This window comes from Colobus angolensis, unplaced genomic scaffold (genome assembly GCF_000951035.1).
Source record: "Colobus angolensis palliatus isolate OR3802 unplaced genomic scaffold, Cang.pa_1.0 Scaffold136, whole genome shotgun sequence".
NCBI classification, from domain to species: domain Eukaryota; kingdom Metazoa; phylum Chordata; class Mammalia; order Primates; family Cercopithecidae; genus Colobus; species Colobus angolensis.
The window spans coordinates 5,399,664-5,426,433 of NW_012114444.1; the positions used below are offsets into that span (position 1 = coordinate 5,399,664).

Here is a 26,770-nt window from a genome sequence, read left to right on the forward strand (position 1 = left end):
AGAGAGAGAGAGAGAGAGAGAGAGAGAGAGAGAGAGAGATGAAGATCTGTCAGATGCACTCCAGACTCCAAACTGTCATTTTACCTGAGGATGGTATTGGAATGGGGTAGTGGTGAAACTGAACATCAGCCTTATGTATTGCATTTTAATGTGTTAAGATAAGTATTATTTATGATTACATGTGTAATTAAAAACTAATAATTAACTTTTTTGCTCCCCTATGTGGAGCATCATTTTTTCCATTTTTTTTTTAAGAACAAAGGTGCTCCGCCTTTGTGACCATCAGTGGTCTTCTAATCAGTCACCTCATACCCACTCTGTTTACCCAAATTCTTGCTCCACTGCGTGTCTACAGTGAACTTTAGAAAACCTAAATGGGATTATCTGCACCTTGCCCTTCACCCTTCAGTGGCTCCCTGTTGTTCTCAGGAAAAAATTTCAGGCCCCGACTGAGGCCTGAGAAGCCCTGCAGGTGATGGCCGTTCCTGTGAGCCTCCAGTGTGCCTGTGCCCATCCCCCATGCACCGTGGCACACTGGCCATCTCTCTATCACGCGTGCCATCCTGTGAGCCTCTGCTGCACCTGCGCCCATCCCCCATGCACCTGGCACACTGGCCATCTCTCTATCACGTGTGTACCACCTCCTCCTGCCACAGGCAGCATGCCCACCATGGGCTCCCAATCAGTGTCCCAGAATCTTAGAAATGCAGAGTTTCTGGGAGCCAGAGGTTACAGTGAGCCGAGATCACGCCACTGCACTCCAGCCTGGGCGACAGAGTGAAACTCCATCTCAATCCATCGGTCAATCAATAAGAAATGCAGGGATTCGGGCTGCCTCCGAAACTCTTGGCAAGTGTCTCTCACACTAGCCCAATGAAGCAGAGGAGGGAAGGGTCTTCCAGGAGGGTCTTTGCAGAATGTTGCCCATGGCCTCTGCAGCCAATTCTGCTGAATTGGTTCAGTGGTTTAAATTCATACAGGTCAAGGCCTTACAAAAGTTGAGGAAATTCTAGATGAAACAATGTAAGTCAATGAGGATCCTACTGATAGAAAAAAGGGGGATATGGCCCTCCAAGAGTGGGGCCCAGGGAAGGGTGCGGGAGTTGGTGGTTATTTTAGGTGATTCATAAGCAAAAAGTTAAATAAAACTGAATTGCACAGTGATGAAGCTGTTCTCTCTTCTATTCTCTGTTAATCTTCTGATTAAGGAAAGAAGAAAGTCTTGACTAGGTGCTAATGCATCTTGAATGCTTCCCTAACACTTCCAAATCTCTTTTTAGCAGGAGTATTCCTAGGGCTCACGGACTTCAGCTCACAACAGACTCTGCCTGGAACTTATATACCAAAAGCATTGTAGTGTTTGTATTTTTGCAATGTTCCCTTAATGGTACATAATATTAACTTTTCATTTTCAGTCTCAATAAACAGCTTCTCTTTGAAATAAATGGACCTAAGTTTTTTTGTAAGTGCACCTAGGGGTAAAAATAAGAATCACATAGGTGACATGCAGATGCAACAAAAGTTCTGAAGGTGGCACCTAGATGATTTCAATTTAGGAATCAGGGCTGATCCCCAGATCAATCCTCTGGGTGCCTCTGGGCAAGTCACTGGACAACTCTCTAAGCCTCAGTTTCTCCATCTGCCAAAAGAGGGATAAAAGTCACTCATCACAGGTTTGCCCAAGGGAATAAATGTGTCTGACCTTCCTAAATTGAAAGCGCCTCCTGATTTTAGTTATTGAGAGGGTTTTCTAAAATCTCCATTGGAAATATAGCCCTGAACCTCGCCGTGTTTACTGTTATAAACCATGCCAGCTGCAGGAAATTGCAAAACCATAAACTCAATGTAGTCTTATCGTTCAATAAAACATCTCCCTCAATCAATATGACTTCAGATGTGTCATCTGGGCACAGGGCCACACTCAGCTCCTCTTCACTATTCCAATTTTAGTCTGTGTACCAGGAGAAGCGGCACGACATCCAATGTGCCCAGCAAAAGCCCAAATAATTAACCTCAACCACATCAATGTTCTCCATTCAGTTCTGCAAAATGTGTTTCTAAGGAAATACATAAGAGCACTCTTTATACCACGGAATGCTTTAATGTACCCAAGCATTCAAGTAAATAGAACAGGTCTCAGTTAATGGAACTTTTAGCACGGAGGTTTTCGATAATAATAATTTTTTACAAAGCTGATATGTCATCAGCTAGAAAGAGATGTGCACATAAATATAAAAACAGGGCAAATCTATTTATGAGACTACTTTTTGCAGCCCAAGGGTCAATAACTATCATATTAGGAGAATGATAATAAGGCTGTATGTTGATGGGCATTAGGATCACAGAGAACAGGACGTCCCAGTTGAAATACAAACAAAATCAATGATGTTGCCTTCATCCCCCCACCTCCCCACATTCTGAAAAATAATCATTTCAGAGCAGTGACCTCATCAGAAATTGTGTAACCACAACTACAGAGAATCTTCGGCCGCTTTTGCTTAGGTAGCATCGCCCTTCGTATGGATGTGTAATTTTCAATTGCTTTTTCTAATGGAAAAAATGACACAGCAGCACGTGAGCACATGCAGACACACACACATACATGCGAAGCTTGTCTTTCTAAGTGAGACTCTAACTGGGAAAATAGTGGAAAGAACATTTTCAAGACATGATTTGCTGTGAATTTCTCCTTAGGCTAGAAGGCATGGCTTTTGACTGAGTGGCACCAGCTGACCCAAGATGACATGGAGTAGCTTTCCGGGGAAAACTGCCCCCAGCTCCTATGCTAGAATAAGAAAGGTGTTCCAGGTGAGAAATGAATCGGCAACTCAGTCCCATCACACATGCATTTAACCTACACCCTGACTGTTGAAGCTCACCCTTCCCTGACCCAAGAAGACACAACTCCACTCTCTTGCTTAATCCTCACCACAACTCAATCCATTAAGATGTCACAGCAGTTTTGGAGGTTTAATGCTAAAACAAAATGGCACACACCACACAATGAAGCAGGGATACTTGGGAATTTCTCATACCCCTCTCCAGTGAGAGGATTTACTGTTTATCTTCAAAGCTGCCTGCATGGATGGATGGCCTTTTTTCTTTCCTTCTTTCATCTCAGCAGTTCTCAAACATACTGTGCACGAGAATTCCTGTTCAGAGTTGTATACACAAATCGTACCCTTATGATAGATTTGCAGGATTCTCAAAGATAATTTTGACAATAGGGATTGTGCCTTGGGGGCCAGCTTTGGAAATGGACCTCGCCACCCTTTACAACATGACCCCACTTTAGTGTGGGAGAGGATGTCAGGTTAAAAGGCATGGAAACGACATTAGCTGTTCCATCACTACTTTTACCTCCCCAGAACTTCCATCCATAAAACAGAGGTGACATAAAATGACTCCTAAGGTTGGAATGGTGAGTCCATAGAGTTAAATTTTATGGTTCCTCCACTGCCATCCCACTGGATACCCACTGGGTTTTTCCATTATTGACACAACGCACACTCAGAAACCAAGACTCCAGGTGGCATGCTCGCTCTTGTTCATGCTCAAAGATTTGGGGGCTGGTCTTTGCTTCTGCTTTCATCTGAGACTAAGCTTCAGGAACCTCAAGGTAAAGAAACTTATGTTTGTTAAATTGTCCATTCAACAAACATTTATTGAGGACCTGCTACAATGCTAGGCCCCTGGATGCACACATGGAGGAGATGACCTAGCAGCTTGGTAAATAAGGTCTTCTTTAGTTGAGATCATTGCTACAGGGGAAAGGCCACCTAAAATTAATTCATTCACAATTCATTCACAATACCACAATTTCATAGTGAATAGTATTAAGGACTTTGAGAATTTGTCTGGAAAAACGACCAAACCAAAAGTTGTGGAAATAAGCTAATATGCCTACAAATATAAAAATAAAACCTCCATTTTGGAGGTTATAATGGCAAACTATGAGCTAATTGTTAAAAATCAACAAAACTTAGTCAAGTATTGATTGATGAGGACTTACATTTTTACATAAAATTGTAGGGTAGACCAATGGACTATTTACCTTGCATTTACTTTAATTGCTAGGTCATCAAGAAGGATACCCCCCCAAAAAAAATTATAATGCTTTATCAATTTTTCCAAAGACTTCTCTTAAGCCTCTGATATTCAAGTCACTCTTCTGCAGTTATCATCTTTGTCACTCTTCTCTTGTTCATTTGTCACCTAGTCTGATTCTGCCAGTGGGTGTGAATCAGCAGGCTGCCAATGGTCTTTTCTATCAATTTCACAAAATGCAACATCTTGAGCACAATTTGCAATTTCACTTAGCGATCAATTTACATGATATTGCAAAAATTAATCTGAAGGGCATGGATGGATGTGAGGGTAGGCAGGGAGACAGAGAATTGAATGGGGTCTAAATTTACCAGCAGTCAGTCTATTAGGGAAGGTTATCATGTTCCTACCTAACCAGCCAACCTTATGACTGGAGTGTTCCACAAAGAACGTCTGGGTTATAAGGTAGATGCCTGTTTTCCCTGGCACATCAATGACTTGATAGCTAAGAACTTTTTTACCAATCCCTTCAATGAGACAGCCCTAGTCTATGAGATTAAATGCACCCCTCAGCCCTTATCCTAAAGCGAATGTGATGAGGAAGGATGTTCTTTAAAATAGCAAAACTTCTGTCCATTCTTAGTCACACAGCCTGAGGTACCTGGGAAATACACCTTAGTTGATATTTTAAAAGAAATTTCAAGTTTCCTACACCAACTAGCTGGAAACTTGGATGGAATGGACTACTGGATTTAGGATTAGGGAAAAAAGACTCAGTTGTCCGGGGAGTCTCACAGACTCCAATCAATGTACAATCTTATACATTAGGTCTTTATCCTTCATAACTCCTCTGGCCTTCTGCTTTCAGATGACTTCACTGCCAAGCCATCTGTTAATTCAAATGATTAGAACCATGCTTTTGGAATAGTTTAGGAGAGAAGAAAATTAAACATCCTTTTTAAAAATATTTTTTAAAAAAACATCCTCTCCGCATCATCCTCTTAAGTTATTGACAGGAAGTGTCTCCAAAAAATAAAGAGGACAAAATTATCAGTTATCACATCTTATTTCAGTCCCTGGACAAAAGCATTCATGACTTCTTATTTCTGAATGTTTTACTGATTCTAGTTGGCCTATAAGGATTAGGATCTAAGGTTTTTCTCTACCTTTAAATTGAGAAATCCCACACCCCCGCCCCCCGCACCCTGCCTCTCCGACACACAAAGATCCTTCTCAATTTCTTTGTTGGATTCTACCAAGTTTCCCCAAGTTACAGCCCCTTGGGTCACCCAAAACAGATTACCCCATCACTGTACCGCCATGGAAAACAGGTCATCTCTCCTCAGAAAGAAAAAAACACAGGCACACTCACAAGCACACCCATGTGCGCGCGCGCGCACACACACACACACACACACACAGAGGCAAGGTCAGCTCCCTCACCGAGGACCCAGCTCTGATCTCTCCATCCGGGACATGCCAGGTCAAAGGAGACTCGAGAAAGTTGTTTGTAAGCAGTGGACCGCCAGGCTCAGCTCTGGGTTCCTTTGAAGTGACAGTGCTTTGTCTTCAAATACCCAGTGCCCTCAGAGTGCCTGTCACTCCACTGTGAAATATTGGTATTGGCTAGGGCTGGTAATAAAAACCCTGTGCCCCTTTGATTTCCAGTGGTATTTATTTTAAAGCATTCTTCCACCCTCCGACTCCATGGTGTCCATCATGATCTGTCAACCCCGGCTTGCTGGTTTGCCCTACCAGCCTTCCCGGTCCCCTCTCTGACACTTCAATAAGGAGCAGTTGGTGATTGATATTCTCTGGGCTGGGGCTTCTACCACGTCCTGCAGCTCACAGCTGCCCTGCAGTGGACATCCTCTACATCCTTCCTAATTGCTGGAGAGGAGGGCCTCTGAAAATGGGAGCCAGGGCCGTAGGCCCCTGGTTCAACTTGATGCTCAAATAACAAACATGAAAGCATAGACATTTGTCACCATTCCAGGCTGTTCCTGGGGCCTTCTTACCTATGTAAGGGGATGCGGTGGTACAGCTGTGTTCCCAGCAGGAATCTGAGCTATGGAAAGTCACTTGTTTCTTAGATCTATATTCAGGTTTTGTTCCTGAATTTTTTTTTTCCTTCGATTTGGTTTTATTCACCATTCATTGGTGCCCCCAGTTTGCTCTTGGGATTTAAGTGTGAAGAAAGCAATGCAATGCTGATGTTGAAACAGGACGTGTATGGAAGTGGAATTTCCCCCACATGGAGGGAGCTCAGGATCTCTGGGACTCCTCCATTAGTCCATGGGGTGAGTGTGCAGGACCCTTCCCTGACACTGAAGGGAAGAAGGGGTGAAAGGGCTTTTCATTCTGGGCTCTTTGCTCACACCGAGGCCCCCAGGGTCACCATGAGTATGCAGGGTAAGCTGCAGATGAGGCAGGGGCGCCCGCTTCCATGGAGCATATTGGGAGCTGTGTCCCCTGTGGAGGGGGAGAGAGGAGCAGGTGTCCCTGCTGCAGCTGACACAGCCTCATGCTCAGGGCCAGCGCGTGAGCCGGACAAGTCAGGCCACAGCCGGATTTCAGCTCCAACAAACACCATCCACATACATGGCACCCCTGCCGAGCCCCATCCCACCGGCCACTGGACTTTTTTCCTGAAGGGAAGCCAGTGGGCCCCATAGCTATCAGCATGGAGGCTACCCGTGGTCACTTGGATAACTGTTCCCCCAAGTGTGGAGCATATCCTGCTGGCAGTGGCTGGGGCAATTCTGTTTGAATTGTATTAGGTTTACAATAGAACTTTCCTGCAAAAATGGTTTACAAACAATGAGAGCCCAGATTATGTGCATTCTTGTGCACTGAGTGTCCATGTGCATCCCTGCCTTTTTTGTTTACAAACACATTTTAAGGTCACTTCTGTTGGTTCAGAGACAGGATAAAACCTGTAAGGATGGTTGAATAATGACCCTCAGGTCCTAGTCCATGGAACCTGTGGATGGTTATGACCTGAGTTAGAAAAGGGTCTCAGAAGCAGTAATCAAATTAAGGGTCTCGAAATGAGATAAGCCCATGTTTAGTGAGGGCCCTAAATCCAATGCCAAGTGTCCTTATAAGAGAAAGACAGAAGAAGATATGACCCACAGTGACACAGGGAGAAGTCCACGTGAAGATGTAGGCAGAGGCCACAAGATGTAGATCAGGCCACAAACCAAGGAAATAGCTGGAGGCCCCAGAAGCCAAAAGAGGCCAGGAAGGATCATCCCCTAGAAAGTCCAGAGGGAGCATGAGCCTCCTGGCCTCCAAAACTGGGAGAGAATCCAGTTTTATTGTTCAAAGTCACCACGTTTGTGGCAATTTCTTACAACTACCTTAGGAAACTGATACAGGTGACACCCAACTGGAGACACTGTCATCAATGGCGGTCTCACGTCTTCAGGGGGCCCAGCATGTGCCCAGCCCACCTACACTCTATCTGACCTTCCCATGTTCCCTCTTCCTGACCCTGAGCCTTTATCCACTCAATCCCCAGTCCAGAAAGCCTCTGTCTGCTCTCCCTACATCCAGATTTCCAAAAGAACCCCCATCTTTCCAGAAAGAGCCTCCTCTTTGTGTTCCCCCTCACCCCCACCCAACACTAATGAGATGACCTCGTCCTCTGCTGAACAACAAGAAAACACTCATTACCCACATGCACACTCATGGGCACTCAGCATGTGCTAACTGTCATGCACCTGTGTTTATAATGCTGAGCATATGATAATACTTGGCCATCTGTGCTGGAGTCTGCAAGGCGTTGCTGCACCTTGAATCTCACACTGACAGACCATCGACATCCTAGACAGACAGACAGACAGGAGATGTCCCGGGGAAGCAAACTGATCTGCCAATGTCATTCCCAGTGGCATTTGAGCTAAGGGGTGGTCAGTGGGTCAGTCTGTCTGTCTTTGTCCTGTACCACATTTATCGAGAGCAGGGATCACCTTTGTTCCCCTCCCTGTCACAGTGCCTAGTCCAATGTCTGGGGAGCTAAGCAGGGAGGCTGACGGGGAGTTCCAGGAGCAGCTCCATTTGGCTGTCCTTAAGGTGCTGGGAAGAGAGCTGGCGGTAAGCTCCTCCATGGGGGCAACTGGCAGAGCTCTGGCTGATTCTGTTGGATTCCACCAATGACCATCAGAACCTCCTAGGTAGAGGGGCTACCAGCTGTCTGCCAGCATCTCAGCAGGGGACCATCCAAGCTCTACTCCATAAAGGAAAATTCGGGAACCGGAGCTGATGGGGGCAAAAGTGAGGGAAGAGTCCATGGGAACAGGGAACGAGGAGTTAACCAGCAAGTACCATGACCCTCAGGGGCTCACTTTGCACTTGGAGTTCCCACACCTCTGGAAGTCAACCACACACACACAATTCTGTGCACAATTCCCAGGTGCCCTGAGTTGGCACTTCAGAGGGGGTTGGGCTGGACCTGGATTCCCAGCTGTGGGTTATGCATTGGAAAACTCTTAAGGAGAGAAGAGGGGCATCCACAGGGCACCTGAAGAGTACAGAGGTGACATCAATGGCCCATGTGGCTGTCACAAGAAGGCCCAGTGATAAAGCAGAGAGTTGCACGGTCCCCTGGCCTTTGCATGGGGGAGAACACCCTCTTGTCCTGGTGGTACAGACCAGCATTTAGCCCTGAGATGCCTTCCATGGGGCGTGGCAGTATCAAGCACAGCGCAATGGGCAATTCCGCTGGATATAGAGGAGGGAGATGGAGGTGTGGATGAGAGCCACAGATGAGGAAGAGAGCTCAGAGCCAGTTCCCTGATGGAATTTCCACCTACCCACCCCCCTGCATCCCAGCCTCTCCCACATGGGGCTTGACCCTTGACCTTCCTTAACAAAAACAACCTTTCCTCTTTAACAACTGGCCCCAACTGTAAGATGAATTCCTGCCTGGATTTAAATTCTCTCTGGCAAGCAAGACTAGTCCTTGTCCTTGCCTACCCTGGAGAGCTTTGGGGGTTGGGGAGCAGAGGTGTGGGGAGAGCACTCAAGTGCCATCTGTCTGTAGGGGGCACTGGAGCTACACAAAGGTGGAGGCGGAGTTGCCCCAGCAAAGGATCCCCTAGGGCAAAAACCTCAAGCATGAGAAAGAGCCCAGTGTTAGCCCTTGAGCCAAACAGACAACAATGAACCACAGAAGGATGGTAATTCAGGCACTGCTGGCCAGATGGGACCCTGCAGCCTTTCCCACAGGGTATTCATTTTTCCCAATCAATCAAGCAAGGCTAAGGCTGAGCTCCTTAATGCTGGGGAGAGAGGAGAAAGGGAGAGGAAATTGAGGTCCAGAGAAGTTGAGCCATTTGCCCCGGTTGCCCAGTGATTGCAGCTTAAAATAGCCATTTTTTCCAGGAAGCAGCCCCACTTAGTTCGCCCTCTATTTATTTCCGAGCATGGTGAAGAGTGTGCCTCTTACCGCTTCACATGTAAGCAATGTACCCTGCAGCTTCACAGAACTACTCATCCTTCTACTTCACATGGGCTCTCAAGCCCATCCACAGACCCACTTTAGCTTTACAATGGCCCTGCAGAGAGAACTAAACAAGCTTTCTTTTCAGAGATGGTGAAAGTAGAGGCACCAAGAGCTGTGATTCATATTCTCCTGGGTCCCAGAGGGAAGCTGCACCTGGTTCAGAGCTTGGCACAGGTGGCCAGTACTAAAGGATGTTGGTGACTTCTCAATATTGAATTCTCCGTCTTCTACCGCATGCCCTCCCCACAGTTTAGGGTCACTTTGATTGTCTCATAGACGTCACGCCTCTGTTACTCTCCCTTTTGGGCCTGACCCTTGCGGCACTTGGGACTGACTCCTGCCCATCCCGAATCCCCAGTGTCTATGCCTTGGGCGGGTGCCTTCGAGTGCCCAGTCTGGATGCACCTCCAAAGAGAGCATTACCTGCTATTTCTGAAGAGGTCTGTCCAGGGGTCCTGCATGGCTTCACTCCCTCGAGTGGGGGAGGGTGGCGGCTTCTTCTTCGCGCCCAGGTTGGTGTGCGAAGTCTACTGGCTCTCAGCTGAACACAGCTCTGCAAGAAATTCCTTTTGTACCTGTAGAAGAGAGAAGCACGCTTGTAGTAACCAGCCTGAAGAGCACATGCCTGGAAAAATCTGGAAAGTCCCTGCGGGGTGCCCAGAACATGGGGCTCAACCTCTAACTAGCTGGTCAGCTCTGAGCAACTCCCGATCCCTCCATACCTCATCCCCCACCTCTCCAGGACAATGCGCCTGGCTTCAGAGGTTGCTGTAGGAACTAAATGAGGAAGCACAAAATGCTTCCCAGGATGCTTACTCATAGCAAGGGCTTAGTCAAGGATAGTTGCTGCAGTTAGGTTTTAAGCTATGTGGTCTTGACTACTTGGTTCACAGACTGTCCAACAGATTATTCTTCAATGACGGAAATGTTCTGTAATTTGTATTGACAAATACAGTAGCCATTAGGCTCGTGTAGCTATTGTGCATTTGAAATGTAGTTAGCGTGTCTGAGAAACTGAGTTTTAAATTGTATTTCACTTTAATGAATTCAAAGAGCCACATGTGGCTAGTGACCACCATATTGGATAGCATTCTTTGTAGACCTTCCATCTGGAGGAGCCCTACTGAATCCTCTGATTTATTTATCTTCAAAACAAAGTATTCACATCTCAGAGGGAAGGCATGATGACGGTAGAGAAAGAAAAATACTAGAGCTTCTATTTACATTTATTTTCATCTAGTCTTTCTTATTTCTATTGTTTCATGTCATAGAGTAGAATATATGTATAATTTGTAAATGAACAAATACATATTTAATAGAGTGCAGGCTATAAATTATTTTACTAATAGGAATGTGCAACCACAAACAGGCCATCAACCTATCTAGCACCCCCATTATACAGGAGCACGAATGAGACGAAAAGCCAGGCCTGTAATATGCCTTAAGCTCTTTTAGAAGATCTTTGCACTGCTTCTAGCTGCCTGGTCAAGCCACAAGTAATTCCTTCCCTTTATGAGCCTCAGTTTACAATATTTCTACTCCACAGTGCTCCTCTGAACCGGCTATTTTCCTTTCTCATTTGTCTGAGCCACTGCCAAGATCCAGCCGCAGTCCCGTAATCACCAGGGCTGCTCACAGAATTTTAAATAAGATCTGCAGAATGCAGTATCCTCTTGGGCGCTGGTTTTTCCTGGCAGCAACAATGAGAAAGTGACATTTTGTTCATCTTTTCTGGCCTCTGTGTTTGGGAGAAGCTCCCCTCATCTGGGCATGATTGCCTCCCCTGCCTGGGCCAGGAGCTGTCATTCCCGGGGGGCGGTTGTGGGGTTTGGGGGGCAGTGGTGGTTGGTTTGTTCTTTGATGCAGTTGTCAAGACCACAGGTTCCTGAAAGAGCTATCTGAGCCAGGGTGGGGACCGACAAACCCCTGAACCAAATCCTGCAGGGCCTGGGTGGAGAGAGATTTCAAAGTGCAGAGACAAAAGGAGGAAGGAAGGGGTGGCACATGGAGAGAATTCTTCTACCTGCTGCTGGGTCACCTTTGCACGAGTCATGGGTGGCTGCCACACACTTGCAGGTGTTAAGAACGGCACAGTTTGAACGGCAGGGAGGTTTTACTTTTAGAAAATTAGGAAACGGGGGTCTTTCTACTCAAGCAAAATAATGAGGAGAGAGCTAGGAAAGGCCTAGCCTCTGAATTCACACTTCATCAAGGTGGGATTGCAACCTTTTTGTCTTTGAGAAGAGCCCAAATGGACCTTGGCAATGTCTTCAAAGGACTGTTTAGTTTAGTCATGGGCAGGGTAGGTTTCTCTCTTTCCTGGTTCTCCCAGAATGTTCTCTGTGCAGCCCCTCCTGGAGACGCAGCATCCTGGCTTAGGAAGGTTTTGCAAGCTCATCTCCATCACCAGCCATGCAAGGGGGCCCCTCAAGGTGTGGCTGGAGCTGTTGGGGCCCCATCCAGGACACTTTCACCAGGCTGCACCTCCACACCCGGCTGTGAGGGTGACATGCTCCTCACCCCGCTGACGCCTTCATCAGGCTCTCTCTGGGAGGGACAGTAGACCCAAGGAATGGGTCTTGCAGGTGTACACAGCCCACGACACACACATTCCTTTCTGGGGCGAAACTATGAGATCTGACATGCTATTTCCCTCACTTTCCTCTCTTGACCCCACAGAGAAGAACAAAGCAAAGAGAAGTGCAGTGGAGGTGTGGATGGCAGAGCCTCTGTATCCTGCTAAGCAGGACCTGGGACTGCTGTCAAAGCTCTGGGGCTGTGGCCAACGTGACAAAGAGTCTCAGCCACGTGTGGTGGGGGCCACATGCAGCAGAGGCCACGTGGACTCAGGGCCACATCTGTAGGCCTTTGTCTTTACCTCACTGCAGAGATTGTGTTCTCATTACCGAGAGTGCTATCTCATTGAATAAGTAAATTGTGTGATGACTAAAGTGAATAGACACATGGCTTATAGAGATAAACATCCGCTCCATAAGGAAAAGCACTAGCTACTAATAGAATTGCATTCTCAAACCCCAGGATTTTTTCTTCTCCACTCTCCCCTTCAATGACTAATGTATATTTTAGGGTTTTACAGGGTGCCCTTCTCCCATACAACCCGCAATCTTCTCCTTGCTCATTTCCATTCACTTGGGACTTCACAATTCATTGTTCCATTTGTTGGAAGCTTCCTAGGAACAAGTCTCCAAGTGTTTCATGCTTCATACAGCATGGTACACAGCTACAAATTAATCAATAAAATCCAATTCCATGGCCCTGCACTTGCTTTGGGCAAGGCGGGGAGGTATTTTGTGAGTGCTCCAGATCTCTATGCCTCTAGTTTAATGTCAGGGCAATTAGTCTTCTGAGTATGAATTTTCTGCGTTTTTCCATTTCCACTCTGAAAGTGGATCCTGCATTTTCTAATCTCTCTCCTTTAACTCATGTAGTTTTGTTAATGAAAACAACCGTTTTCATTACAGTGTGGTATTTGTAGTTGGCAAAAAACATAGAGATGAATGAAAGCAGAATGAAAGGCCCTGAAAAAAACTTCAAGTATAAACAAGAAGTTAAAATTTAACATGTAAGTGGCCAAAAGTGCATTAATGGAGGGGTCTGCTTGATTTTTATGCAAAGGTCCAGCTAATAAATATTTTAGGCTTTGTATGCCACAGACAATCTGTGCCACATGTTCTTCTTCTGTTTTTATATGGATAAGCTTTTATAAATAGACAAACCAGGCCAGGCGTGGTGGTGCGTGCCTGTACTCCCAGCTACTCCAGAAGCTGAGGCAGGAAGACCACCGAGGCCAGGAGTGTGAGACTGTGGTGTGCTATAATCACACCTGTAAATAGCCACGGCCCTGCAGCCTGGGCAACATACTGAGACCCTGTTGATCAAATATATATATGTATAAATAATGTGCTGCTCATGGTTAAAGTAAGTTAAAAACCATATTTAACCCAGGGTCCATAGTTGTCTTTACAAACAAAAATAAAAATAAATATTTCTATATATATGAATTCATATAAGAAGAAAATATAAGAGAACATATCTGCATATTTTTGAAAGTAGCAAATTGAGAGTAAAGAAAGATTTCTTAGATATACCAAAAAGTAATAACCATAAAGGAAAAGACAGCCCCATTTGACTACATCAAAATTTACAAATTCTTAATGAAAAAACCATGATTATCAAGGTTAAAAAATAAGAACTCCATTTCCAACAGCACAGTGGACTCAATACTCTGACTGATTACCACCAAACTTATCCTTATACTGAAAATAATTGAAAATGCAGCGTAAAATGTAAAAATTTTTTAAGCTTATATTTACATTTATTGACGTTAGACGGAGTCTCGCTCTGTCACCCAGGCTGGAGTGCAGTGGCCGGATCTCAGCTCACTGCAAGCTCCGCCTCCCGGGTTTACGCCATTCTCCTGCCTCAGCCTCCCAAGTAGCTGGGACTACAGGCACCCGCCACCTCGCCCGGCTAGTTTTTTGTATTTTTTAGTAGAGACGGGGTTTCACCGTATTAGCCAGGATGGTCTTGATCTCCTGACCTCGTGATCCACCCGTCTCGGCCTCCCAAAGTGCTGGGATTACAGGCTTGAGCCACCGCGCCCGGCCAATCATTTATTTACGTTCTGATTAAAAGGTAAGAAATAGTTCAAAGGCGAAAATCAAGTGAGAGCTGCACCCCGGAAAAGTGAGACTGCTTTCAATTCGAGGAATTTGCCAAACCAGGTGAGGATGACCTTCCCGTTTTCATGCTCTGGTGCAGTTGAGGGTACAGGACTCAAAGCCCAGAATGTCCTTCAGTGAGAGGCAAGTGGAAGACCCAACGTCCCTTCCTGCATAAAGCTGAGACCTCTGAAAGGCATACTCTCAATATGTGGGTGAATTAGAATTAAATACTCAGTTCCCCCACCACCTGCCCAGGGAACAGAACAACAAACAAATGAGCACCCCCAGGCACCCAGGGGAAGCAAAACAAATATTTATTGGAGGAATCCACCTTCAACCCACATCTCAAAGTTCCAGAAATATCAACTAACAGTCAAAAATTTTAACACAAAGAAATAAGTTAACATATGTGACAGCAAATATATAAAACAGAGTCAGATGTGCCAAGACTTCATATGTTGTCATTGACAGATGCAAAACATTAGATGTGTTTTTTAAAAAATAAAATAAAAAGGTTGAAAATCAGAGTCAAGGGCAAGAGACTATAAAAGTGATCAAGCAAATTAGAAAAATAATTAAATAAAGCTTTTTGGAAATAAAATATAATTCACATAAACAATTAAATTTAAAATTTAGCAGACCAATAAAAGTAGGGGAGATCAACTAAGAGGCACTGCAATAGGCCAGGGACTTCTGACCAAGACTTTGCAAAAGTAACCAACTTTACCATCCCAAGTGAAAAACTGAATAAAGATACAAGACAATAGTGTTCAGGGCATTGGACATTAAGCAATAAGGGCAGTGATCCATGAAAGAAGAGAAACAGATGAGGTAAGCCTGATGACACCTCAACTTATTGATGAAGACATTTTCCAGGTCTGGAACCATTTATTGAAAAGACCATACTTTTTCCACTGAATTTCCTTTGAGCCTGTATGAAAAATCAATTGACCACAGCATGGTCTATTTCTGTATTCTCTGTTTTGCTCCATTGATCTATGTATCCATTTTGATGCAAATACCACACACTCTTTGGCATACCTTAGCTGTACAGCAGGTCTTAGAGCCAAGAGGCATAATCAAGTCGGCGTGGTATTTGCATTGAAATAGACAAATAGATCAACAAATGATGCTGGAACAACCAGATAAGATATCCATATGCAAAATAAGAACTTTGATCGATACATCACACCATATGTAAACATTAAGTGGAAATGTATTATAAACCTAAATATAAAACTTAAAGGTATAAAACTTTAGAGAAAAAATTAGAAGAAAAGCTTTGAAGCTCTGTTAAGGCACACTTTTCTAAGCTATGACACTAAAAACATAATCAACAAAAAAAGGTACATTAAATTTCATCAAAGTGAAAGACAGTTGCTTTGTAAAAGTGCTACAAAAAGAAAAGAAAGATAAGCCACAGACTGAAAGAAAATATTTACAAATCACATTCCTGATAAGGAACTTATAATCAGAATATAAAAAAAAATTCTCAAAACTCAATAAGAAAACAACCCATTTTTGATGCGCAAAAGATTTGAAGAGACACTTGGCCAAAGACGATATACAAACACTAAATAAGCACATAAAAAAAGACGCTGGATATCATCACTTGTTAGGGAAATGCAAATTCAAACTATAAAGAGATACCACTACACAACTATTCAAATGACTAAAACTAAAAAGAATTACCACACCAAGTGTTGGCAATAATATAGAGAAATGGAACTCTCATACACTGATAGTGGAGATATAAAATGATACAACCACTTTGGAAAACAATTTGGCAGCTTCTTAAAAAGTTAATAATACATCTACCATATGACCCAGGCTTTTCACCTCTAGATATTTTCCCAAGATAATTTAAAGCATATGTCCATCCAAAGGCTTGCAGACGAATATTTGTAGTCATTTTATTTGCAATAGCCCCAAACTGAAACAAACCAAATGTCTATCAACAGGTGCACTTATATACAAATTGTGACATACTCACTCAATTGCATATTAGTTAGCAATAAAAAGGAATGTGTTATTGATAAACACAACATGCCGCAAAATAGTAATGCCAGGCAAAAAAATAAAATAAAATAAAGAGAGCATATATTGTATGATTCTATTTCTACAAAATTCTAGAAAAAGCAAACTATCCCTATGTGACAGAAAGCACATTAGTGGTTACCTGGGGAAGGAAGGACTTCAGGATGGGCAGAAAGGAGGAATTACAAAAGGACCGGAGGAAACTTTTGGGCTTGACAGATACGCTCATGATCCTGGTTATATTGTTTCACAGGTATATAAATATGTCAAAATTTATTTAATTATATGTTTTAAATATGTGCAATTTATTAAAATTTAATTATACTTTAATAAAGTTTTATAAAAAATAACTCAGTAGATTAAAAAACTGGTAAAATTTTAAAGACAGATTTGAACAAAGTATCCAGATTATAGCACAGAGAAACAAGGTTATTAAAAGTATTAAGAGACATGAAAGATAGAAAAGGCCTAATATATACTATATCAGTATTTCAGAAAGGAAGGAGAGGGAACAGGACAGAGGCAATATCTGAAGAATGATGGCTAAGAATTTTTTATAGAGAGACACCAATCCACAAATCAAAATAGCCCTGTGGATTCCTAATGGAGCAAATAAAAAGCAACATACATCTATATATATCAAAGTAAAACTACGGAACACCAAAGGATAAAAGAAGATCTTAAAGTTAGCTTGAGATAAAAGACTTTCAAAAGACAGATGAGTAGCCTAAGAACTGGCTTCTTTACCACAAAATGGAAGCTGGCGGAAAGTGCAATGATAGCTTTGATGTGCTGAGAAAATAGCTGTCAACCTGGAATTGTGTACCCAGCAGACATATTTTTCAACATCAATGATGAAATAAATATATTTACAGAGCAATAAAAACTAAGAGAATTTTCTTCTCTAATAAAGGAAATTCTAAAGAATATGATTTAGGTAGAAGAAAATAATCCCAGAAGGAAGATCTGACATGCAGAAACAAATGAAAAGACAAGAGATGGGCAATTATGTGGGTACATATAAATAAATGGGCTTAAAAAGACAAGTAATAGGCTTGGAAACATATTTGCAGTATATATAACAGGCAAATAATACATACGAATCTAGGATATATATAGAATCCTATAAATTATATTCATCACTTTAAAAATTCGATAACAACAAATATTAGGAAGCATATGAATGAAGGGCAAACTCTCACTCATGGATGAGACACTCTGTAGCAATCAGAATGAATAAATTTAATTAGTATGTCCTGACACGATGAGATCTTCAGAAACACAATGTTGACCTTAAAAATCAAGCTGAAGATTGATAAATAACTATGATACTTTTATATGTACTTTAAAGACATCAAATAATATTATATATTATTCGTGATTTGCCAAGTATGAAAACACAGATTGATATGATTTGTGCCAAATACATAAAACAACATAATCATCTTTCAAATTTTTCTTTTCTATGTATTGTTATATAATATTTAAGGTAATATTTTACTTAGAAGAGAACTTTATCATTCTCTGTGAGCTAAGGATTATAGAGCAACCTCTGCTACAGTATTTCACTTTCTGTAGAACATTAAAACAACTGACATGAAAGTGGGAAAATGAACCAAGTACTAGGCTTCCTTCTTGAGGAGAGAACACAAGGGTTAGATGATAGAAGATAGACAGAGAGATAGATATGTAAGTGGATGGGTGGGTGGGTAGGCAGATGGATGGATAAATATCTACAAACATATGTGTGTGGGTGGTTGGATAAACAGTGTGGTAGGCAGAGTAATACCTCCCCTCAAAGATATCCATGCCTAGATCTCCATGCCCTCGTGGTGCTGATTCTTTTTCTGAGACAGGGGAGCCAGCCATGTGAGGAGCAAGAGGAGGAATGTGCAGGTGGAGGTAGAGGGACTAGCAGGTGCAAAGGCCTTGAAGCTGGAATTAACTCAAAAGACAGTCGTGAGCCAATAAAAGGATCAATGATAAACAAATCACGATCAACCAATAAATGTTTGTGGATATAAAAAGCTCAACAGCTTCCTTCTCATTTGACCCAGTCAGGAGCTCTTGGTTAGAGCTCCAAGTCATTGTTCAGACTCCTCCCTGTTCTGTAATGCCCCTGCCCCCTTCTGTGCCCATCCATGGGCTCTTGTTGTGATTTGTTGAGTGGAGAGGCTGTATAGTCCCACAAGGCCAAAATTTGCAAACTCAAATCCCATGGGGGCCAGGCAGATAGCATAACTGAGAGAGGCTGGCCGAGGGTAAGACATTAAGGAGAGGTGAGCTACAGAGCGCAGAGGAGAGCACAGCTCTTACCCACAAGGGGTGGCCACTGCTCATCTCCAGCTGGCTGGTGCCATGTAAGGAGGCAGGCCCAGTGTCTTCAAAGCTTCCCATATTTCAAGAAAAGCTAGAAATCCAGATTTTTATGAGAAATCTTTACATCTAATTATGTGGCTGCTAAGTGCCAAAAGTTTTAGAGCACTGGACTAACAAGGGTCTTACACGCACTGTGTTTGGCCCAAGAGCTGCTAGTGGGTTTGCAAGGTGTCCTGGAGTGGTATCTCCACGCCTCCTGGGCTCTAGTCTGGGACCATCAGCCTGGATTAAGAAAGTTTTCTCGGCCACCTCCAGGTGTGGGCACCAGGCGCACAGCAGGTACATGGTAAATATTTTCAAATTAGTCAAGCTGAAGTCTTGGGAAAGTGGGAGCTGTTACTGAGGCAACCCATCCTCTCCCCTCTCCCCACATCTTTCCAATGATGCCTGGAGGCTTCAGGCTCGTCAGCTGTCAGTCAGATGTAGTTGAGCGCTTCCTCCTTACTGGTGAGATACTGGGGAGGACCAACAACCACGAGCCAATGTCCCTTGCTTCCTAGAGCCCCGCATGCAGCTCCTCCACCTGGATGGCATGCATTCCCCTTTCCTCCAAGAGCAGACTCGAATTTTCCTTTGGAAGACTGTCCTTCCCACAGCACCAAGTTTGGGCCAGGGCTGATGATGAGGCTTGGAGGCCCCATTACACAGGCAGGCAGACCTTCTTTTGTTCAGACTACCTTGAGTGAGGCTTCTGTCTCAGGACCCTGAGTGATCCATAAGCAAGGAGGGACGCTAGAAAGGAAAGCCCCACTCCTCCAAGCCTACTCTGGGAGCCACGCCAGCACCATCACCGGCCGTGTCAGAAATGCAGAATCTCAGGCACTGCATGAAAAATCTAGAAAATGCCAGGCCACGAGCGTGCCCAGGACAGGCTGGGGTGCACCAAGACAAGCCACTAGTTGGCACACAGGCTATGGAAGGAGACTGGCTGGTTCAAATCTGGGTCCTTGGGGAGGTTATCTAAGCTCTCTGTGTCTCCATTTCTTCAAGAGAAAAATAGGATAATACCATCATCCACATCGTGGGCAGTACCTTGTGGGATGCCTGAAACGACGCACACCAGAAAGCAATTAGGGAAAGCCTGGTACACAGCAAGTGCCCCATAATGTTAGCTCTGAACACATGGTCCCGGCAGACCATTGATAGAGGTGGGAGGGGGAGCCAGAAGAGAAGAGGTCATCTCCAGCCACTGAGGGTCTGAGCAGCTACAGGGGAGAGTTAGGAATTTGGATTGCCCCTTGAAGAATGTCCAGGTTTTGGAGAAATTACTGACAGGCTGGGTGCAGTGGCTCACGCCTGTAATCTCAGCACTTTGGGAGGCCAAGGCAAGAGGATTGCTTGAGGCCAGGAGTTTGAGGCCAGCCTGGGCAACATGGCAAAACTCCGTCTCTACTAAAAACACCAAAAAATAAAATAAAATAAAATAGCTGGGCATGGTGGCCCATGCCTGTAACCCCAGCTACTCAGGAGACTGAGCAGGCAAATTGCTTGAACCCCTGAGGCAGAGGTTACAGTGAGCCGAGATTGTGCCACTGCACTCCAGCCTGGGCGACAGAGTGAAACTCGGTTTCAAAAAAGAAACAGAAAGGGGAAAAAAGGACTGACAATCTAGGGGGAGAATGTTGACAGTTGAGGTGTAGAGTATAAATGCATCAGGGGGGCCGGGGGCTGTGGCTCAAGCCTGTAATCCCAGCACTTTGGGAGGCCGAGACGGGTGGATCACGAGGTCAGGAGATCGAGACCATCCTGGCTAATCTGGTGAAACCCCGTCTCTACTAAAAAATACAAAAAACTAGCCGGGCGAGGTGGCGGGCACCTGTAGTCCCAGCTACTTGGGAGGCTGAGGCAGGAGAATGGCGTAAACCCGGGAGGCGGAGCTTGCAGTGAGCTGAGATCCGGCCACTGCACTCCTGCCTGGGCGACAGAGTGAGACTCCGTCTCAAAAAAAAAATAAAAAAAATAAATGCGTCAGGGATCTGGGATTAGAATGTGGATTAGAGAATGGGGTGAGGGTGGAGGGCGGGCAGGAGAGAAGGAGATCACGGGGAAAATGACGGCAGAAAGAGGACAGGGGTTAGAGAATTTGCTTTTTACCTTGTATGCAATGGGCAGCCTGAAGGGTTTTGAGCAAAGGAGAAAGACAATCCAAGAAAGACACAATGAAAGAGTGGCAGGAAAATCCTCATGGCCTCCCGTTTGTTGGGGGTGGATATTTGCATATGCATACCGCAAAGAAAAGCCTGGAAGGGCACACTCCTGAATGTTCACGGTGATTATCTCTGCGTGGGGAGATTACTAGGATGTTTTATTGTCTTCTCTTTGCTCATCTGTATTGTCTAATTTTTCTGCAAAAGACTTTCATTGCTTGCATAATTAAAAAAGCAATAAAAGCTGTAAATAATTAACAGGCTCTCTCTTCCGGACTTAAGTTGAATGGATGTGTTTTCCACCCAGTTATTTCAAAGATTTGCTGGATTCCTGGCCTTAGAAAGGTGCCATCGAAAAATACACAGGTGGTGAGTTGTAAGGGGTGGGGGACTAATGGGGAAACACATTCAGTCCTTTAATCATGAAACTCTAAACCCTAGGAAACAGGAACTCTTTCTCTGGAGCACACGGATACCTTTCAAATCCCATAGTAAATTCTTCTTGGGGTTTTGTGGAAATGACAGAGGTGGCCACTCACCCTACCTTTTAGGGTTGATCCTCAGTTTTCTCTGCTTGCTGTTCCCACGAGACATCTTTGCCCTCCGAGGCAGGCCTTTCTTCCATTCTGGCTCAGACACCTGGTGCTGGGACATCACCCCTGGGACTGTTGGGTAGGAGAACTGAAAACACCAAGCATGTTGGCATCACGTTACTCAAAGTCCTCATGATGAGGAAAACTCCAAAGGGTTCTCACTCTGCAGACAGGATGCCTGTCTATAGAAATCAAAGCGGAGATACTGCATCACTAAATGGCCCGAGCCCCTGCAAAGTTCAACCGGGCAACGGCAGAGCGTTCCTGGACAGAACCTCCTGAAACCCTGCCTGGGCTCGATCCACAGAGGAAAGCCTATGCCATCGATGTTAACTGGAGGCCAAAGAAATACGGTGACCAGCCCCTTTCCTCTCCCCTAAATCCACCTCCCCAGGAGCCCCTGCACCTCTGGGGCCCTCCTGATTAACCCACTACTCTCAAGATGAAAACAGCACTCGCCAGAACTTTGGGTTCCACCTAGGGAAAGCTGAACAGCCTGCAAGACTCTGGTCTCCAGGCCTTTGTCACTGTCCACAAGGGTTAAATTACAGCTGAGCCTCCAGCACCTTCCTCAGTGGCCGTGGCCCAAGCCAACCCAGAGCAGGACTAAGCCCTCAGTCATCACGACCAGGTGTGTGAACTCCCGCTCAAGGCAGAGCTCGGCATTATCAGTTCATCACCAAGTGAGAACAGCTGTGAGCATCCACCACCTTCCCCCTTTTCTCTCTGCTCCCAGGAGCCTGAGAGGGAGGTCTGAATCCAATCAACAGTAATTCCTTCTCCAGAATCCCCAGTATAATGACTCTCTCAGTGATTGGGAGTCTCTGGTTTATAATCTTAGAATGATCCAGAGAGCTCACCTCTCTGATGGAGTGTTTCCTTTTACTTTTTGCTTCTGTTACCAGGAAGCTCAGTTAAATTTTACATTTGGTTATGAAGACTATCTCACCTAATGTCTCGAGTATAGTAATTCTTTCCTTTGGAATTTGTGTTTTCCACAACTCTGTTAAGGTTTGCATTTGGGCCTTTATTCCTTCCTGCCGTCTATGTGGTATCCCCAGCCTCCCTCAGGAACAAGTGAGCAGTGAACAGCAGATGCTACATGGGATGGCTTCAGACTTCCCTCCCACACGAGAGGTCCTGCAGGATCACGACACACTCTCTCAACCCCGGGCCCTGGGGCAAAACCCAGCTTTACCTTGGACATCTGCGCCGGCCCTCCCTCTCCAGGACTTGTCCAGGTCCATCCTCCATTGCTCCCAGGAGGGCCATTGGGACCCTCATCTCGGAGGCTGCTACCAGGAAAGTGCACCGCCAAGTATACAGACGCCGCCCTTGCCTTCTGCTCCGTGGGCAGAGGGACACTGCGGCTCAGGCAACACCACGTGAGCCGCGGCTCAGCCTTCAGTGAGGGAAAGGCGTTGTGGGGGCTGTGGGGGTTGTGGCTCCGGGACGTCCCTGAGTGGGAAGGCAGGGCCAGCTCTGGCCAGCCTGGGGATACACCCTGAGGCCGAGTGAGGGCAGTGAGGAAGGAGCCAGGCTGGAGGCGGGAACACGGGTCAGGGCCCACCAGGGGCCCTGAAGAAGGATCTTCTGAGGCATTCTCAGGAGGCTCCCCCAGCTCCCAGTTGGGTACCCAAGGATTTGGGACATCCCCAGAGGGCCTGGCCCTTGCCAAAGTGCTGCCCATGCAGAGGCGATGGATACGGTGGCTGTCACCCTCCATGCCCTGAACTAAGTGTGCCTCACACATTGGAGTAGGCGGGGAGGAGGTGGCCTCCCTGGGAGCCCCTGGTGCTGAGATAGGCGACTCCCTGGCTGCTGGCCTGCTAGTGGCCATCCTGTCCCCCTTGTGCCGCCTCAACTGTGCCCCTTTTCTCCCATCCCGTGGCCTGGAAGAGCTGAGGTCCTCCAGGATGCTGTCCACCTCACCTGGGGAGGGGCCTGAGGCTGGGCTGGGAGAAAGAGGGGTCCCCAGTCCTGACCCAACAAATGATGCCTGTTCCTCAGGCCACCCACTGCTGCAGAGAGAGTCCTGGCTGTGCCTGGGTCCCCGGGGAATGGGCAGTGGTGAGGGGGTCTCTGCCTGAGGTAACCTGAGGAGGTACTTTGGGGAAAAGGCATTGTCTGCCAGGGCAGAGAGGACTCTGGGAGCCTGAGGTGGGGTGGCCAGTGGGGGGTGCTCCCCAGGGGCTGGGACTACAGGATGCAGTGGGGGAGCCTTGGCCCTTGGCCCTACCCTCTTCAGGGCAACAGAATCAGCAGCCAAGGAGGCTCCAGAGGACTCCAGAAGCTCGCCCCCTTGCCTGGCACTCTCCTTCGAGCCCCCTGGCACCTCCCCAGTATTGGTGTCCTGCTTCTGGGATGACAAAGAGGCAGCCTGCACGGGGCTACCCGGGGTCTCTGCGCCCACAGGCTCTGGTTGCTCCCAGCTGTGCAGGTCCTCCACTTTCAGCTTCTTCCGCTCCGAGGGGAGCTTGTCCTCCCCAGAGCCACTGCTGGGCCATCTCAGGACAGTCTGGACCCACAGGCAGGTCTCCTGAACATCCCCCACACCTCGGGCACCTCCTTCCAGCTTGGGGTCTGGCAAAACTGGCCTGACGGCCTCTAGGTCAACCCCTTTGAGGGGGCCAGGTGCTGGGGGCAGCTGCCACCCCAGTTCCAGCCTCCCATTTGGAGAGACCAGGGGGCTCCGACTGCCTGAACAGGGACTGTCAGAGGATGCAGAGGATGACACAGCCTCTTCCACCCTGGGTCGATTCCTGTCTCCTGTCCTGGCCACTGTCTCCGCATGCTTAGTGGGCTCAGTCACTAAGGAGGCCTCCGGGGCTGGTGAATTTCCCCAAGGCTCTGGCGTTGCCCCTGTGGATGTGTCCTCATGGACAGGGGTCCTCCTGTCTTGGGTGGGGACTGTGCCTGAGCTCCCTGCTGCCTCTTTCTGCAGAGGAAGGCCCAGTTCTGTCCCACTGCCCATTCCCTCCTCTCTGGTTTTCTTGCCTCCATGGGGACTAGCCTTCATTTTCTGGTAGATCCTTTTGAATGTCTCATCCCCGTACACCTGCCACTTCTCCTGAGAGAACATCTTCAGCCTCCTCTGGCCGCACTTCCTGCCGCCTGCTCTGCCCTTGCCGGCCACGGCCTCCCGCGCAGCAATTCTCTTTGCATCTGTGTCCTCTGTGGGCACCGGGGCATCGCCAGCGGGGATGCCTGGCAGGTCCTCCACCGCGGCCTGTCTGACCAGGGCCCGGGGATGCCCACCAGGAACGTCAGTCGAGCTCAGTCCCGAGCGGCAGCCAAGGCGGGCTGGGCCGGGCCTGGGGCTCAGAGGCTTCTGTGTACTGGGCCAGGGATCCCGGGGCTCCAGCCATGTCCTGGAGCCCTCGACGAAGGGCAGTGAGTTGCTCCTGGTGACGGGGACACATTCCACGGTGGTGGAGGGCTGAGTGGGGACGGAGTGGAAGAACAGGGGCCGAGACTTGTCTGGGGGCGTCCAGGTGGAGCGCGCGGGGCCCAGGGCCCTCCTACGGCCCGGCTCCAGAGCGCGGATGTCAAAGTGGAAGGAGTCCTTGTAGGTATAGGGCGTGGGCAGGTCGATGCTGCCCTGTTTGGACAGCCCGGTCTTCCGGGGCCGCACGTTGTCCAGCTGGGCATCGTCCACCACCGCCTGGTTGTGGGAGATGAGCCGGGCGATGCGCTCCTCCAGCCGCTTCTTCTCCAGCTCCAGGCCGGCTCCTCGCGCCCCAGGCTCAGGCCCCGCGCCCCCTGGTCCCGGACCCGGGCCGCCCTCCCCCTCGGACTCGGCGCTGTGCTCTGAGAGGCTGTGCAGGGGGCTGCAGGGCGCGGGCGGCTGCTCCGCGCTGTCTGAGCGTGACAGGTACCCCGAGTCGGTGCTCTCACACTTCCGCAGCCGGCCCTCGGGGGCCTTGGCATCCCAGGGCTTCTCGGCTGCTGTTGCCTGCTGCCGCTGCAGGGCGCAAGGCTTCCCGACGGTCGGGGACTTCTGCTCCGGCAACCTGCGCCAGGGCTGTGTGCTGGCCGCGGGGAGCCCAGGTGACGCTGTGGGGGCAGAGTCCCAAGGAGCCTCTCTGTCGGCAAATGCTGACCCTGGACAGGGAGCAGCTTCGGTCTTGATATCCAGGTTCTTGGCAACTAGGGGCACGTGGGCACCTGGAGAAAGGGGTCTTTCCGAGGCCCCTTCGTGCATCTCCTGGCTCCGGCTCTCACCCCTGCGGTCTGTTCTGGGAGGCTCTCCGGCCTTGTCTCCTTCCTCCAGCAGGCTGCCCCCACCTCCCTCGGACTCTGAGGACAGCCGGGAGTTGTTGAGGTGTGTCTGCGTCCGCCTGTGCTTGTAGAGATTGCTCTGGGTCTTAAAGGCGATTCCACAGGTGGCGCACGGGAAGGGCCTCTCGCCCGTGTGGGATCGGATGTGCTTCTCCAGAACACTAGGCTTCAGGCAGTCGCGACCACAGTGCGGACACAGGTACTTGCCAGCATTCCGCACCTTGCCTGGGCTGCCCAGCGTGGGGCCCAGGCCTGGCGACAGGACAGGCAGAGTGCCCACGATGTTCACCGTCAGCGTAGGGGCCGCCGGCTTCCCCACCTGAGTGGGGCCAGGCCCTTCAGGCTGCAGCACCGGACTAAGTATGAAGGGCACGTTGCCTCCATCCAGGCTGCCCGTCACTAGCGGGGCACGTGGCTGGAGGCCCCCAGGAGGCACCGTGTGGTACAGTGGGATGGGCAGGGCCTTCAGGAACACAGTGGGGGCCAGGCCCTGCTCTGGCGGCAGAAGGACGGGGCCCAGGGTCAGGTGGGGTGAGGCCTGGCCACCTGGGGCCCCTGGAGGGCCAGGAGTGGGAGCTGGCTGGTCCCTCGGAGGAGGGGCAGGGCAGGTGGGTTCTGGAATCTCCATTCCACATCATCTGGACGGCCCACGATGCTGGAGAACCTGCAGACAACAACCAAACTTTACCATGGGCACCTCTCCTCTCTCCTCATGCAGTAAATCCTCCCTACCCCGCACCAAGCACTTCACCACCCAACAGAAGCCTGACAATCCCCCAACGAATGTACTCTCATCCAAAAGGGAACGCTGAGGCTCTGAGAGCAGAAGGAACTTGTCATGCAAGCTGACACGTGGCAAAGCGGGATTTGGACCCAGATCTGTCTGAATCCTGCCTCTTATTTAACATGCCATCTACACAGGTCCATGGCAGGTTTGCCACCATCATTCCCTGGCACCAGCACAGTGCCACATGCAGAGACTCAGAACATGTGCTGACTTCATGAAAAAGTCACGCAGCTTGTCAAGGTCCTCTAAGTTCACAGTGATTCCATGCATTTGCACAAATCCCTTTTCTTCTCTGGGACTGTTTC

At 47.6% G+C, this 26,770-nt stretch overlaps 1 protein-coding gene across 1 annotated transcript in view; it reads right to left on the reverse strand.

The window, feature by feature from the left end:
* ZNF831 (zinc finger protein 831) overlaps window positions 1–26,306 on the reverse strand; it is a 68,543-nt gene extending 42,237 nt beyond the window's left edge. The window contains exons 1-3 of the mRNA XM_011934516.1: window positions 22,596–26,306; window positions 21,349–21,485; window positions 9,980–10,131 (exon numbers count right to left, since the gene is read on the reverse strand). Of these exons, the coding sequence (XP_011789906.1) occupies window positions 9,980–10,131; window positions 21,349–21,485; window positions 22,596–26,306 (4,000 nt within the window). The remainder of the gene's footprint in view (window positions 1–9,979; window positions 10,132–21,348; window positions 21,486–22,595) is intronic.
* Window positions 26,307–26,770: the final 464 nt, after the last annotated feature.